This window comes from Canis aureus, chromosome 20, assembly GCF_053574225.1.
Source record: "Canis aureus isolate CA01 chromosome 20, VMU_Caureus_v.1.0, whole genome shotgun sequence".
Taxonomy (NCBI): domain Eukaryota; kingdom Metazoa; phylum Chordata; class Mammalia; order Carnivora; family Canidae; genus Canis; species Canis aureus.
In genome coordinates, this window is record NC_135630.1 from 18,955,205 (window position 1) to 18,972,872 (window position 17,668).

The 17,668-nt window shown below is 34.6% G+C and overlaps 1 protein-coding gene across 4 annotated transcripts in view; it reads right to left on the reverse strand.

Moving 5' to 3' along the window:
• The window catches only part of INTU (inturned planar cell polarity protein), an 82,876-nt gene that overhangs the window by 28,301 nt on the left and 36,907 nt on the right, over nt 1–17,668 (reverse strand). For 3 of the 4 annotated variants that reach the window (XM_077861107.1, XM_077861106.1, XM_077861104.1), the window contains exons 4-6: nt 15,453–15,656; nt 10,934–11,052; nt 4,989–5,078 (exon numbers count right to left, since the gene is read on the reverse strand). In XM_077861107.1, coding sequence (XP_077717233.1) covers nt 4,989–5,078; nt 10,934–11,052; nt 15,453–15,656 — 413 coding nt within the window. The remainder of the gene's footprint in view (nt 1–4,988; nt 5,079–10,933; nt 11,053–15,452; nt 15,657–17,668) is intronic. The other variant, XM_077861105.1, reaches the window with a different exon arrangement.

Genomic DNA, 17,668 nt, shown 5'->3' on the forward strand with positions numbered 1-17,668 from the left:
TGGCCCAGGGCGCGACCGTGGAGTCTCAGGATCGAGTTCCGCATCGGGCTCCCTGCATGGAGCCTGCTTCTCCCTCTGCCTGTGTCTCTGCCTCTCTCTCTCTCTATGTCTATCATGAATAAATAAATAAAATCTTAAAAAAATAATAATAAAGCAAGGAAGAGTCTAAATTCCAAGTTTTAAAATACCATTGAATAGGGACATAAGCCTAGTCTAACATTAGTTAAATCCTTCTCCTTGGGGCTGTTCTCCATATTCTTATTCCATTTTTCCTCAGCTTTTAGTGTCTTGTGACATTAGGGAAGTAATGTAGTAGAAAGAATTCAGACTCTCCTTCAATTTCCAATTCTGTTTCTTCCAAGTAATGTGACCTTTGGCAAGTTATTTAATCTTCTCTTGGTTTTACTTTCCTTATTTATAAAATGGGGCCAGAGATCATGAAGTACATCTGGAGCCGATTTTAAAGATTAAATGAGATTAATGAATGTAAAATACCTAATGCAGTCCTTGGGTTCATGGTCTGCTCATCATAAATGCCAACCCAGTTCTTGCCTTGAACTATAAAAATAAGATATATTTCAAAATACATGCAAAAAGTTAAAAAGGAGAACATGATAATTAAGACAAAACATTAGAGAAGTTACTCAATTTTTTAAAAATATTTTTTTATTTACTTGAGAGAGAAAGAAAGAGAGTGAGCACAGAGAAGGGGAAAGAAGCAGACCCCCACTGAGCAGAAAGCTCGATGCGGGGTTCGATCCCAGGTCCCTGGGATCATGACCTGAGCCAAAGGCAGATGCTTGACTGACTGAACCACCTATGCGCCCTGAGAAATCACTTTAAAGTTAAATATTTGTTACAGCTGACCCTTGAATAGTGCAGGGGTTGGGGCGCCAACACCCCAGGCAGTTGAAAATCCAAGTATAACTTTTTAACTCCTCCCAAACTTAAGTACTAATAGCCTACTATTGACTGGATGCCTTATTGACAACATAAACAGTTGATTACCACATATGTTGTATGTCATATGTATTATATACTGTATTCTTACAATAAAGCAAGCTAGAGAAAACATTATTAAGAAAATTATAAGAGAAATGCCATATGTTTGTATCATCTGTTTAAGATGAATCATCTATTTGCTAGTTCCTATGTCAATACTGTCTTATATAATATAAAAAAAACATAGATGTTACATGTATTACTAACACTAGATGTTCAAAATGAAAAGATATTAAAAATAAATTCATATTTATTTACATACAATTCGTGCATTAATAATGAAGCAGGAGCAATATGATTACTTTCTGGTAGCCTAGTGTAATTGACAGTGTTGCTTCATGACAGCCTAACTCATACACTAGAGAACGAATCATTATAACATTTTTGGGGTATACCATATTATATTCATAATACAGTACTGGAAATGCTTACATTTTTTAAAAAAACGTCACTTACCTATGATGATAGATTGATATGCAGTTTTCCCCCATTATAAGAAAGAGAGGCATACTATTTGGTCATGTAATTTTTTGAAAGCAAAGTTATAAAACAGTAAGAAAACTAACACATTATTAATTTTATATTAAATATCAATCACCCTAAGGATAGATTATTCCCTTCCACCAGAGTCTTATACATGGTGGTCTACAGGATGTCTACTTAGATGATGATGATGACACAGTTCTTGCTGTACAATTATTAGATTTTCACATGAAGACACATATATGTATAATAGATACGTTTATCAGCTATATGTATGATGATTACTTGTTATTCATTAAGTGAAAGTGGGTCATCATAAAGATCTTCATTCTCATCATCTTAATATGGAGTAGGCTGAGGAGGAGGAGGGGTTGGTCTTGTGGTTTCAGGAGTGGAAGAGGCAAGATGTGGAGATGAAAGGATAGGAAGGATGGGCAGGCACACTCAGTGTAACTTTACAGAAATATGTGGTAATTTCTCTGCTTTTTCATTTCTCTGAAAACATCTCTGTATGATATCAAGCCTTCTTAAACCATTTGCTTTATTATCCATGCTCATATCATAGAAGGGTCCATGTCATAAAAGAAGTCAAAAGCAGTCCTGAAAAATCAGAACCCTTCTGCCAGATTGTCTAGTATCCATTTGTTTTCTGGCACTGCTTCTTTTATGTCTTCTCCCTCAGCATCTAGCACTGGTTCAGAAGTACTCATTTCCATCCATCAAGTCATCTTTTATTCATCCCTCTGGTGTGGGATCCCTCTATTAGCTATTGAATTTCTCTAAGATCTCTATCTTGAAACCCTTCACCTCCCCTGGCCTGCCGCCTTTTTGCCATATCCACAATCTCTTTCATGATTTCCTTGATTGGCTCTGTCAGAAATCCTGTGAAGTCATGCACAGTATCTTCTCCAGCAGGAATTTATTGTTTCGGGCTTGATGGCTTTCATGGCCTTTTCTGTAACAACAATAGCATCTTCAATGGTGTAATCCTTCCAGACTTTCATGATGTTCTCTCCAGTGAGGTTCTCTTCCATAGCATTGACAATCCTTTCCATAGAGTACCGTGTGTAAGGAGCCCTAGAGGCTGAATTGGAGATGTTGTGTTTGGGGGCAAATATATTAACATCTTTGGTGTTGAACTCATGGGGTTCTGGGTGGCCAGGGTCATTGTCCAATATCAAAAGAATTTTCAAAGGCAAAGTATTTCCTGACCTTAGGGACAAAGTTTCAATGGAACCACTCCAGAAAAAAGGTTCTCACTGTCCAGGTTTTCTTGCTATACAACCAAAAGACTGGCAGCTGGTTTTTATCTTTTTCCTTCAAGGTTTGGGGTTTAGGAACTTTATAGATAAGGGCAGTCCTGATTTTAAAGTCCTGATTTGACTGTATTTGCACAAAACAGCAGTTAGCCTATTCCTTCCTGCCTTATATCTTGGTGCTCACTTTTCTTCTTTACTAATGTCCTATCCAACCAATATTTCCCCCCCCCAGAATAGGACACTTTTGTTGGTATTAAAAACCTTGAGGCAGATATCCTTTCTCTTACTGGTTTTCTTAATGGCATCTGGGAACTCATCTGTTGTCTCTTATCAGCAGAACCTGCTTCTCCTGCTGTCTTGACATTTTTTAAACTAAACCTCCTTGTAAAATTGTCAAGCTGTCCTTTGCTGGCATTAAAGTCTTCCACTTTGGATCCTTCACCTTATTTTTGCCTTAAGTTGTCATATAATGACTTTTTTTCTCAAATCATATTAGAGTCTATAGGTATGCTTTTCTTTTCTTTTTTTAATTTTTTTTTCTTTATTTATGATAGTCACACAGAGAGAGAGAGAGAGAGAGAGAGGCAGAGACACAGGCAGAGGGAGAAGCAGGCTCCATGCACCGGGAGCCCGACGTAGGATTCGATCCCGGGTCTCCAGGATCGCGCCCTGGGCCAAAGGCAGGCGCCAAACCACTGCGCCACCCAGGGATCCCCAGGTATGCTTTTCTTATAGCAATCCTATGCCTACATAAAAGCTGCATCTTCAATACAAGATAAAAAGATATATCACAAAAAGTGCAGTGTTTTGCACCTGCTGGCATAACTACAATGACAGTTTCACGAATTTCCTTTTCTTTTTCACAATGGCCCACATGCTGGATTTATTTATCTTGAAATGGTGGGCAACTGCAGTTGCAGACCTCCATCTACAGTATATATCAAGTAATTTGACTTTGTGTAATGTCATAACTTTTCTCTGCTTCTTGGAAGCACTTCTAGCATTACTACTAGCACTTCATATGAGTCTCATGGTGTTATTCAAGGTTTACATTATTGCACTAACACTAAACACAATGAAAAATATGCAAGAACTGTGAGAAATCACTTTTTTTACTGTAATATACAATTTACTGGAAAGACCAACTGGTCACATGGAGATGATCAGTGTCACAGAGAGTTGCAAGCAGATAATCATTAAGACTTGAGCTCACTGTGATAGCAATAGGAGGTGGCTGTAAAATTATTACAGCAGTATGCAATATAGTTAATTTTATGCAGTTATGATTTAATACTGCATCTTTACATTTGTTCACATTTCTCTCAACTGTGAACTGCTCCATCTAAGTGTTTGTATGAGTAAGTTTTGATAAATGTTAACTTTTAATAATAAGACTTATGTATATTGTACGGTAGTAATGATAATAAAAAAGGCTAGTATCTACATATATTTTATGCATTCATGATATTATACCTTTTTCACAATTTTTTCAATATTACTAGGCTACACAGTTCATCTTTAAGTTTTTTCATACTGTTACAAATCTCCAAAAAAATCTTTCAATATATTTATTGAAAAAACCCCACATATAAGTGGATCAATGCAATTCGAACCCATATTGTTCAAGGGTCAAATGTATTTTGCCAAAGGTGCTGAATATCAGGGCCAAATACCTTTCTGCTTGACCTTTAGTTCTCCAAAATTCCCAACAGTAAAAAACTGTGAACACATAAAATCCAAATCACAATCTTGTCAAAAGTTTGAGCAGAGGAGGTCTTCTCTCAGCCACCTCTCTACTGGCCAAATCTCAGAAGGAAATGTATTAAAAGCCCTGCCTTACTAATTGTTCCCACCACTTTTCTGTTTTTAATGAACTAATTATTTTGAGAGAGAATGAGAGCAAGCAAGTAGAATAAATGGCAGAGGAAGAGAAAATTTCAAGCAGGCTCCATGCTCAGCACACAACCTGATGCATGGCCTGATCCCAGGACCCTGAATTCATGACCTGAGCCGAAATCAAGAGTTGGACACTTAACCAACTGAGCCACCTTAGTGCCCCTTCTCTGTATTCTTAATTCTAAATTAACACGGTAGCTACCGCACTGGTGCAACAAATCTTTAAATGGTAAAACTGTTTGAAGGAGTTTGTTTTTGACAAAAATGGCATAATTTTAATGAAACAGACTTTGTTAGCAGTATTTTAGAAATCATTTTAAGGTCAAAAAAAAAAAGATCTCAACTTACTCTTCAGCAGGCAGGCCAATTAACAACAACTTGTCAGATTCTTTCCAATAAGCCACATGGATTTGTCTCCCATTTAAAAGAAGGGATGAGCTAAGAAAAAATAGAGTGAAAGTAAAGTTAGAATATCTTTAAATGTCATAAAATTATAAACAGTCACTCATAAAAGATTACACATGGTTTGATTTAAGAACTGCATGCTTAATGAAGCAAATTTCTTGGCATATACCTAACTGCCACATAGAAAAGACAAGTAATTATATAACAACAAAAATATACCCTGAAATATTTTTTTAAAACCTACAAAAAGCTCTAGGTCAAACAAAAGTAGACCTATTACAGTAATAAGTACTGAAATTCTTTCACTAACATTAGGTGATTGTATGCTATTTTTCTCAAAAGAAAGTTTCCAATAGTAGGCCAATTTTTTTTAAGATTTTATTTATTTATTAATGAGGGACACACACACACAAAGAAAGAGAGAGAGAGAGAGAGAGAGAGAGAGAGACACAGGCAGAGGGAGAAGCAGGCTCCATGCAGGGAGCCCGACGTGGGACTCGATCCTGGGACTCCAGGATCACATCCTGGGCCGAAGGCAGGTGCTAAACCGCTGAGCCACCCAGGGATCCTAGTATGCCAATTTAACAAATATTTTCTCACTGCTTATTTATGAACATGATTTATTAAGAGAAACTACAAAGAAAGGAAGACACGGTCTCGGCTCACAAGATAATAATTCAATACAGGACACATAAATAAACAAGTAACTAAAATGTAAGTCAGATTTAAACACGTTCTCAAGGGAACTTTTTTTTTAAAAAAGTTTTATTTATTTATTCATGAGAGATACAGAGAGAGTGAGAGAGACACAGAGACATAGGCAGAGAGAGAAAGAAGCAGGCTCTCCTGCAAGGAGCCTGATGCAGAACTCGATCCCGGACCCTGGAATCATGCCTTGAGCCGAAGGCAGAAGCTCAACCGCTGAGCCACCCAGGCATCTCTCTCAAGGAAACTTTTAGAATAATGTATATATTCATTGTGATGATGGTTTCAGGGTCTATACATCTCTGTCAAAACTCATCAGATTGTATATTTTACATATATGCAATTTACTGTACTTCAATCAAGTTGGAAAACAAATTAAATATGTTCTTTAAAGAGATATAATAATGAACTATGAAAACATAGAGAGCATAATGATTCCATCCTGTAGTATGGGTAGGTGGTGGGAAGAAAAGAAAATAAACACATATTCAGTGTTTTATTTCTTTAAATGAGAATACATGTATTAGGTTTTATTTGTTGAGTCCTTAGGATATAATGTACCTTTTATACTGCAATCGATCAGTGTGTAGATTTTAAACATGAATTGCTAAATAGACTTTTTTTCAAAAGGAATATTATTTTTGCCGTAATAAAGCTTAAATATATATATGCTTTTTGACAAATATTAGATTCTTTGTATAGTCAGATATTAATATCACTATAGATTTAAAATAGTGTGTACAATAAGACACACATATTGCTAAGGAGTCATTTTCATATTTATTGTTTCAAAAAAAATTTTCTACCTATTTTTACTGTTTCCCACATGTTTAATCAATATCTTATCATTAATAACAAGACCTAAATATCAAATAACATCTACCCTTTAAAGTAAAAAGAAATAAATCAAATCCACATGGAGAAACTTAAAACAAATTTTATTTCCAAAAAGATTAAAATGGAGGCCTGCACCTTGAAAACATTATACTGAGAAGCATCACAAGTAACCACATATTATGATTTCATTCACATGAAATGTCCAGTACAGGTGTTTTGTTTTGTTTTTATGGCATGAAAATATTCTAAAATTGACTCTCATGCTGGTTGCACAAATCTGCAAATATACAATCACCAACTCATGCACTTTAAATGGGCAAACTGTAAGATAAATGAACTATATCTCAATAAAGCTGTTTAAAAAAACAAAAGGAGGTCAGTAACATGTTTTTTCCCACATCATTAATTTATATGATTTCCTTTAATGCTAAAATGTATTATTTTTTACTATTACTGTTATTTTTATTATAGTCAAATGCATACTATTTGCTAGACATTATGATTCTTTTAATCTAATCCTCTACAGGCATTACCATCACTATTTTTTTTAGATGTTAGATTTTTATTTAAATTCCAATTATTTAATATACACTGTAATATTAGTGTCAGGTGTACAATATAGGGATTCAATACTTCCATATATTGCGCAGAGCTCAAGATAACATGTGCACTGCTTGATCCCCATCTCCTAGTTAGCCCACCCCCTCCCTACTATGTCCCTCCTGGTAACCAGTAGTCTGTTCTCTGTAGTTAAGAGTTTGTTTCTTTGCTTTTCTCTCTCGTTTTATCTTCCCTTTGCTCGCTTGTTTCTTAAATTTCACAAGTGAGTGAAGTCACTTGGTATTTGTCTTTCTCTGACTTATTTTGCTTAGCATAATACTCTCTAGCACCATCCATGTCATTGCAAAGATAAAGACTACACTAAAAAAGAGAAATACAGGCCAATATCTCTGATAAGTATAAATGCAAAAATTCTCAATAAACTACTAGGAAACCAAATCCAACAATACATTTTAAAAAAGCATTCACCACGATTAAGTGGTGGATTTATTCCTGGGTTGCCAGGGTGGTTCAATATTTGCAAATCAATCAATGTGATTGATACATACATTAATAAAAGAAAGGATAAGAACCATATCATTTCAGTAGATGCAGAAAAAGCATTTGACAAAGTATTATATTCACTCATGATAAAAATCCTCAACAAAGTAGGTTTAGGGAGACTATACCTCAATTATCATAAAGGCCATATATAAGAAAAAACCCAGCTAATTATCATCCTCAAAGGGGAAAACAGAGCTTTTCTTCTACTACCAGGAACAAGACAGGGATGTCCACTCTCACCACTGTTATTTAACATAGTACTGGAAGTCCAAGCCTCAGCGATTACACAACGAAAAGAAATAAACAGCATCCAAATCAACAAGGAGGAAGTAAAACTCACTATTTGCAGATGATATCATACTCTGTATAGAAAACCCAAAAAATTCCACCAAAAAACTCCACCAAAAAACTGCTTCAACTGATATACTAATTCAGTGTATCAGCAGAATACAAAATCAACATACAGAAATATGTTGCATTTCTCTACACCAATAATGAAGCAGCAGCAGAAGAAATTAAGGAATCAATCCCATTTACAATTGCACCAAAACCCATAAGATACCTAGGAATAAAACTAACCAAAGATGTAAAAGACCTGTACTATGAAAACTACAAAGCACTGATGAAAGCAACTGAAGACATCACAAAGAAATGGGAAGACATTTCATGCTCATGGATGGAAAGAACAAATATTGTTAAAATGTCTATACTACAATCGATACATTTAATGCAATCCCTATCAAAATACCACAGCATTTTTCACAGAGCTAGAACTATCAATCCTAAAATTTTTATGAACCACAAAAGATCCTAAATAATGAAAACAATCTTGAAAAAGAAAAGCAAAGCAGGAGGCATCACAATTCTGGACTTCAAGTTCTATTACAAAGCTGTAGTGATCAAAACAGTTTGGTACTGCCAAAAAAACAGACATATAGATCAGTGGAACAGAACAGAAAATGCAGAAATGAACCCGCACCTATATGGTCAGTTAATCTTTAACAAAGAGGAAAGAATATCCAAAGGGAAAAAGATAGTGTCTTCAACAAATGGTATTGGGAAAACTGGTCAGCTACATGCAAAAGAATGAAACTGGACCACTTCCTTACACTATTCACAAAAATAGACTCAAACTGGATTAAAGACCTAAATGTGAGGGGCACCTGGATGGCTCAGTGGCTGAGTGACTTTGGCTCAGGTCATAATCCTGGGGTCCTGGGATTGAGTCCTGCATCAGGGTCCCTGCAGGGAGCCTAGCCTGCTTCTCCCTTGGCCTATGTCTCTGCCCCTCTCTCTATGTTTCTCATGAATAAATAAATAAAATATTCAAAAAAAAAAAAAGACCTAAATGTGAGACCTGAAATCATAAAAGTAGGAAAAAATATAAGCAGTAACTCCCTTGACACCAGTTGTAGAAATATTTTTCTAGATAGGTCTCCTTAGCAAGGGAAACAAAAGTAAAAATAAACTATTGGGAGGGATATCATCAAAATAAAAAGCTGCAAAGGAAACCATCAATAAAACTAAAAGGCAACCTATGGAAGAATGGGAGAAGATATTTGCAAATGATATATCTGAAAAAGGATTACTATTCAAAATCCATAAGGAGCTTATAAAATTGAATGCCCCCAAAATGAATAATCCAATTAAAAAATGGGCAAAAGACATGAATAGACATTTTCCCAAAGAAGACATCCAGATGGGCAACAGACACATGAAAAGATGCTCAACATCAATTACCATCAGGGAAATCCAAATCAATACTACAATGAGGTATCCCCTCACCCCTGTCAGAATGGTAAAATCAACAATAGAAGAAACAATAGGTGCTTGGTGGAGAAAAGGGAAACTTCTTGCACTGTTGGGAATGCAAACTGGTGCAGATACACTGGGAAACAGTATAGAAGTTCCACAAAAAGTTAAAAATAGAACTACTCTATGATCCAGCAATTACTACTAGGTATTTACCCAAAGAATACAAAACCACAAATTCAAAAATGATACATATACCGTGATGTTTATAGCAGCATTATCTACAATAGCTAAATTATGAAAAGTGCCCAATGTCCATTGATTGATGAATGGATAGAAAAGATGTGTGTGTGGGGTGTGTGTATATAAATGGAATATTACTCAGCCATAAAAAATAAAAATCTTGCCATTTGCAATGATGTAGATGGAGCTAAAGTTAGAAAAAAAAAGTATCATAAGATTTCACTTAAAATGTTTTTTTGAATGCAAATTTAGACACTAAATGTAGCCTCAGTTACTGAAGTCTTAAAAATGAGCCCTATGATTAAATATAACTTTTATTTAGGAAAACAAGGAAATTCTTTCTACTGTATTGCAGATCTTATCTTTTAAAATCACAGAAGTGTCATTTTTATCAGAAGACGGTAAAAGTTAAAGCCTTAAAAAATCCAACTTTATATTTTATGTATTGTGGGGCTCTTAAAATCTGAGATAAATGTTTTTTGTAAAGCCCAAAATTGTTGAGTTAAGAAAGAAAAATGGGTTGTAATCCCTAGATTTTATTAAAAAACAAACAAACAAAAAAAAAAACTCAAAAGTTTTGAGCACTCTCCTCCCATAACTTAAATGTGGCATTTCAAAGTCAGGGCTTAACAAATCAATGTGGAATGGAATATGTGGCTCTATAACTGACTATATGGTGTATTCTGTTTTTCCAAAGGTTATTTCACAGAAGTCTTGCTTTTTTATCATTGAGTGAACCTGCACAGGTAATACTGCATTCTGACTCCTCTTCTTAAAGTGTTTATGTTTTCTATCTTTTTCTGTCATAGTTGTAAACAGACTATTTTGAACTACAAGAAAAATTCAGTGTTCAGTCATTTTTACCAATCAAAAAAGTATTGCCTAGCAAGTTAATAATCAAGAGAAAATTATGTAAAAGCCTAGACTCAACATAATGCCATGCTCAAGAGATACCACCTTCATGAATAAATTCTAAACTATAGGTCATTTGTCCAACTCTGCTATGTAGTGTGCCAAAACACCACATCTACAGCTGTATTGAGAACCTATACCTCTATATAGGTGACTGGTAGAAATAACTTGGGTGAGAAACAAAATACCTGCAGATATCACATTTGCTGTACAGTTATCTATACGATAGATATAAGTATATTTGTATAATAGACACTTATCTTAGTATTTTGTCAGAACCAAGGTACAGAACTTGCAAGAAATAGAATTAAAGTTAAATTAAAATCAATTCTTACCTAGTAACTTGTGTCCCAGTTACATTTTCCAACATGTCACAGAGTGTAAGAAATATTCCTCTCACACTTTTAAGTTTCTGAGATGCATCAGATACTGGACAATGATAAAGAATTTCCTGCTATTAAATGAAAACAAACACAAATGATCAACCCCCCATATTTTTCAACCATTATTTTGGTAATGGAAAGTTCAGATTCTACTATTAAGAAAAGAACAAAAAAATGAATCCTTTCAACTTCAGAGGTAGTTTAATCCAAACAAACACAAAGAGGGAACTATGTCTGGAATTTTAACACATTACCATGTATTTAAAACACTACGTCTGAAAGTAAGTTACAGACTGTCAAAGCTGGTTATAATACTAAAACATATACTGAGTAGGACAATGATTAGTTAGAATAATTCAAGTAATTTCACTGTTTTAAACTTTAATCTCCTTTACAATAAACTCTTATATTTTTCATTATACAAATTTTCGTACCTCCTCTAGTAGCATATCTACACAGATGCCACATGTAACTATGAGAGTCTTTAAATTTAATTACTTTCATTATTGACATTTAAAAGATGATCTTCGTCATCTTTGGTGAAATCATCATTAAATCTTTACTTAAACCCAAGACAATACTACAGTTAAAATTACAAACTAAGTATATAAAATTATAGTAGCACAGACAGAAAGTAGTATTATGATGTTAAAATATCTGTCTTATATTTAAAAGTGTTTGCCCACCACAAATTAATCTGAGTTTAAACTTTAAAAGAAAGCACATTATAAATTATGGAAAAAAATAGATCTATAAGATAATTTTTAAAAACTTAATTTTTTTTTTATTTTTAAGAAGAGCATGTTCCCAGTAAACAGTTTCACAAAATAAAATAAATTTCAAAATCAGGATGTGCATTGTGCTAGAACTTCTATACAAAAGGATGAATCAGTCTGTATCTTACTTTTTTGTTATGACTTAAAACAACATGCTGTTTTTCTCACAAGGCAAATTAAAACCTGGCAATATAAAAATTTCTAAATAGAAACCATAGAGAATTCGGAGTAGCTCCCAGTAATGCTATTTAATATTTAATATCCCTAAATATTAATACAGCTACTATGGAAAGCCCAAACTCCTAAAATACATTTTTTCCTTGGTTCTCTCTCTAAAGCGTTTTCTACATCTTGTTTTGGTCTCTCTTTACAAGAAATAATTATGTGACTTAGTGTCCATGTCTTGGCAACTTTTACATTAGGACAAATATAAATGATAAACTGGACACACCTTTTTTAATACTTATTAAGCACATTCAGCACATGCAAATTGCTATAGAATATGTTGGTCAAATACACTCTGCCTAACACTCAAATTTTCTTGCAATATTTCTAAGGTAAAAACAGTTATAAAAATTTTATCTTTAGAAATTAAGCCAAACATCAGTTAAGATCTTCAGTCATGCTTACTTAACATATTTAAACCTTGACTAGAAAATACACATTGCATTTAGCCAAATATTAAACACCACTTTAAACAAATAACCATATAGTAGTCTTTGATTAGGTTCTTGAAATTTCCAAATCTCATAACTCTTTTTTCTACCTCTGCAGCAACCAGCCCAGAAAGCCTCACTATTAAGGACCTGGCATACTCTACAGTTCCTAATCAATTTAATTAGCTGTATTTTTAGGTACTTGTTAGTAGCATGCATTTGCAGCAGCTCCCACTCTGTACAGTAAGAATAAAAAGCCTCTCCTAATTATAGTGTTGATAGAGAGCTGTCAGCAGACAGAGACCTGTTCATTTGAGAAACATCTACACATTTTCCCATGGAAAGAAAGGCAAAGATGACAAAAGGTCTCAGCGGTATTCTGCTTCAAGATGACCTATTAAGTTTCAGGGTGCTACCATCCCAGAATTTTGTTGTGTGTTTTATAGAATAAATAGTTAATTTTCTCACTTGTTTTAAAAGTATAAAGGACAATTAATACATGCAAGAACTCAGAATAATTAATTTTAAGTCCCTATATTTTCAGAACACAGAAAATTACAAAAAATACATGTAAGTAAATCCCTTCTTTTCCATTTCAGTTATTGATGAAATTTTGTTATACGAAGATGCAACACAAGGAAATGCACGCCTTGGATAAAATGGCTTTGGCAATGAGAATAGAGCCTGCAAGGACTTCAGGAGCAAAGAAATGTAAATTAGTAAAAACTTCTTAGATCTCACTTCTGTTTGAAGCATTATGGTAAACTAAATGCTTTGAGAGACCCTCATGCTGTAAAACAAATAGAGTTATGGCTAGAACATAACTTGTTAAACTGCCGGATATGTAAGAAGTAGAGAGGCTTCTAAGGACATCTTCTCCATACCCTTTCAATCCCCTTCCCTGGAACTGCTTTGCAAGCTGCAAAGCAAGCAAACTGCAATCCCATCCCTCAGCTGGGACTGGTGGACAGAAGGAGAGAGGCAGGGATGTCTTGAGGGTTGATGCCTACAATAGTGTCAACCAGGACACTGAGTATTGGGGCTAACCTAGGACCACTGTGTTAAACCCGGACTCTTATAGAGGCCTGAAGTACCCTAGGTCAGTGGCAGAAACAGAGGAAGCAAATTCTCTCTGGAGGAATTCTTTGCCACTTTCCGATCATAGGACTCCCAGAGATAAAATTGAGCAGTAAGTCTAGTAGGTGATCATCAAGGACACAAGAAGGCAAACCACCACACATCAGAGTCCTCTTAGGACTTAGAGATGGAAGAATGGGCAGATACAGAATAGAAAAGAACACAGAATATGTATGAAATACTTAGAGAAATAAAGTATAGAATCACTAAGACAAGCAAGCAACAAGAGACTAGGCAATATGGAATATGACCAGGAATATGGCAGATTTGAAATGTAGATTAAAGACTTTTCAGGAACTCCTCAAAATGAAATTTTTAAAATAGAAAACACAATAGAGAGATTAAAAACAGTTTGAACATAGCAGAAGCAAGAAATCAAACAAAGAAAATAAAAGATTCCTTATAGAGGAACGACTGATGGTAGACTTAACCACAATCATTTAAGTCAGAAGACCAAGGAATACTATCTTCAAAGAGATTAGAGAAAATAACTTTCTACCTGAATAAGCAATGCCATGTGTCAACTTCATCTTCTTCCTCACTACATAGAAAATCTACATTTTCTTACCTCCTTGCATTGAGAGAAGTTCATATAACTAGTTCTAGGCACTAGAACATGGGCAGAAGTGGTTTAAGCTAGGACTCTGAAGAACTGTCTCATGGGATATTAGATGCTTTTTCTCTTTTCTCCTTGGTGAACTAGATGTAAACAATCCAATGGAGGATTCTGAAGCCTTTGGAAATCATGGAACTGCTAGATGAAGGGCTCCAACCACTGAGCCACATGAGCAGGAACATTTATATTGAAATGAGAAATAAACTATTATGTTAAGCCACTGAGACATCAAGGTTGTTACAGCAATTGGCCTATTCTGACCAATGCAATGTAGAATTACAAAGCACCTTTCAAGAAGAGGTGAAAAAAACACTATCGGATAAGTAACAACAAAAAGAATTCAACATCGAGAGACTTTCACTATAAAGAAATGCCTAAAATATGTCTTAAGAAGAAGAAAAATGATCAAATAAGGAAAGTCTGAAATGGAAGAAAGAATAGTGAGTAAAGAAAATGGTAGAATGTATGTAAATTTAAAGGTTTATTTGTTTGAAGTATAATGCATAAACCGTGCATTTTATAATGTATTACTTACATGTTTTATAACGTATATAGTAGAATAATAATAAATAGTAGTAGGACTAGTATAATTATCCCCAATTTCTGAAATTAAAGAATAACAGCATGGGACATCTGGGTGGCTCAGTCGGTTAAGCATCTGACTCTTGATTTCAGCTCAGGTCATGATCTCAGGGTCCTGAGACTGAGCTCCACATTGGGCTCTGAGCTGGGTGTAGAGCCTGCTTAAGATTCTCTCTCTCCCTCTCCATCTGCCCCACTTCCCTAATCCCTGCTGGTGTGTGTGCACACTCTCTCTCTAAAGTATATAAATAAATCTTTTTAAATAATGATAGCACTAAAATGCTGAGGAAAATAGCATGTATGTGAAGAGTGAATAGTTGGAAATAAGGTGTACTAAGGGCCTTGAATTATTTTGAAAAAGAGTTAAGGTAGTGTATAGAATCTGCTAAGACAAATATAAGATTTTAAGAGCAATCACCAAAAAAATAGAGCATAGAGCAACCAATGATAGAGAAGAAAAATATTATGGAATAAGTAGCTCAAAAAGAATTCTTTAAAGAAGATGGTAGAAACAAATTCCAGTATTTCAGTATAATCTGTATAAATGGATTCAATTAGGCTTGTCAGAAGACTGCTATGTGTAAGAGACATATCAAAATAATAAAGACAAAATAATAAAGAATAACTGAAAAAAGTGGTTATTCACTTGAAAGGCTATAAAAGAGTCTTATTCTCTTTCTTTGCACTTTTGAGAAAGCACTCACCTCTTCCTTTGATGTTTCTGAGTCGAGCTGCAGTGTGAGATACATAACGATGTGAGGAGTGTTTAGGATATTTTGCTGGATACCTTCAACTTCTTCTCCCCATAGAAGTTTGACTAAATCACTTGTGTTAGACTGTGCCTTTTTCTGTCTTGGTTGAGTTGTTTCCTTTTTCACAGCATATGCATTTTCAAATGTCAGTTTTACCTTAACAAAACAATGTGTTAATTTTTCAACAAGAGAAGGTCAGCTGCAGTTTTCACAAAGAAGGGTCTGTACATGCACAGACATTTAGGTATGCTGAATACAGCTAAAAATCATCCTAGAATATGAGCTCTTTGATGGCTAGGAATATGTATTCTATTTACATTTGTATTCCCAGCTCCTAGCCTAGTTTTTGGCATATATTATTACTACAGAATTTGGCACATATTATATTTGGCACATATTATATTTATTGAGTAAATTTATAATTCTCTGTACAAAAATTTATTTATTTAATCACTGTATTCTAAGTTACTGACAACAAAGAAATGCCATGGAAAAACAAAAATTCATAAGATCATATAATTTCAAAAAGAGGAACACTGTATTATGAATGCTGATAGCTCATCTGGGAAGGGTAAAGGAAGAGATTCAGGATTAAGAGGAACTGCATACAACCAGATTAGCTTTTTTTCCAAGTGAGGTGATATCCAAATATTTTTCTCTTAGGCATTCCTTGTAGTCCATTAAAATAAAGACCGAGGAGAAAAAAAACCTACCAACATGCTGGATCTGGGACTATGAGCCTGAGAAAATTACCTATCAGTTTTACCAAGATAGTTTTATTTTCACAGCCTGGTGTCATCAGAGAAGATTGGTAAGAATCTAGAATGTGGCCATGTTCCAGTTGTTGAAAGGTAGCTTCCATTTCTCAATTAATTTTCCTTGAAAAAGGAAATTGTGTCTAGATGCCAGTTGGCCAAAAATAACTTGTTCATTTTAAAGAAGCATCGATGTGTGTCTTGACTAAAAGAAGTTTTCACTAGATACAGCTAATTTCATGTAATAAGAACACTATCATAAGTTATATAACCACAAAGTAGTCCTGATGTTTAAAATCTTATCAAAATACAGATGAGTAAAACAGGATATTCTAACTGTAATAATCCATAAGTTTCAAATTTAAACATTAAAGTATAATGACTCTTTTATTTTTAAAATTAGATTAAATTTTAAGTCAAAAGATAAATTCATGTTTGATCAAGAAAAAAATCTACTCAATATATGTATGTTACATCATCACACTGTGTATTTTTAAAAAAATCATGTACAACCTAAATATATATAATTTTTATTTGTCAATCATACCTCAATAAAGCTGGGGATGGGAAATGTCTAGCCAGTATTTAAAAGCAGATAAACTATACATATTAAATTCCATTTTAGACAAAAATCTTTAAAAGTTATCATCAAGATAGGGGCACCCAGGTGGCTTAGCGTCTGATTCTTGATTTCAGCTCAGGTCATGATCTCAGGGTCTTGGGATCAAGGCCCACATCGGGCACAGAGGGGAGTCTGCTTGTCTTCCTGTCCCTCTGCCCCTACCCCTGCTCACTGTCTTTGTCTCTCAATCTCTCTAATAAATAAATAAATCTTTAAAAAAATGATTATCAAGATAGTAATAAATAATCTCTAATTTTTAATCATTTGTTACAAGAGATGCCATTTTTAAGGCCAACTTTATTTAGTTATTTATTTTTTATTTAAGTCCGATTTGCCGACATATAACACCCAGTGCTCATCCCGTCAAGTGCCCCCCTCAGTGCCTGTCACCCCATCCTCCCCACCAGTCTCCCTTTCCATTACCCCTTGTTTCCCAGAGTTAGCAGTCTTTCATGTTCCATCACCCTCACTGATATTTTCCACTCATTTTCTCTCCTTTCCCCTTTATTCCCTTTCACTATTTTTTACATTCCCCAAATGAATGAGGCCATATAATGTTTGTCCTTCTCTGATTGACTTACTTCACTCAGCATAATACCCTCCAGTTCCATCTATGTCAAAGTAAATGGTGGGTATTTGTCATTTAAATGGCTGAGTAATATTCCATTGTATACATAGACCATATCTTGTTTATTCACTCATCTTTCGATGGACACCGAGGCTCTTTCCACAGTTTGGCTATTGTGGACATTACTGCTAGAAACATCGGGGTGCAGGTGTCCTGCCGTTTC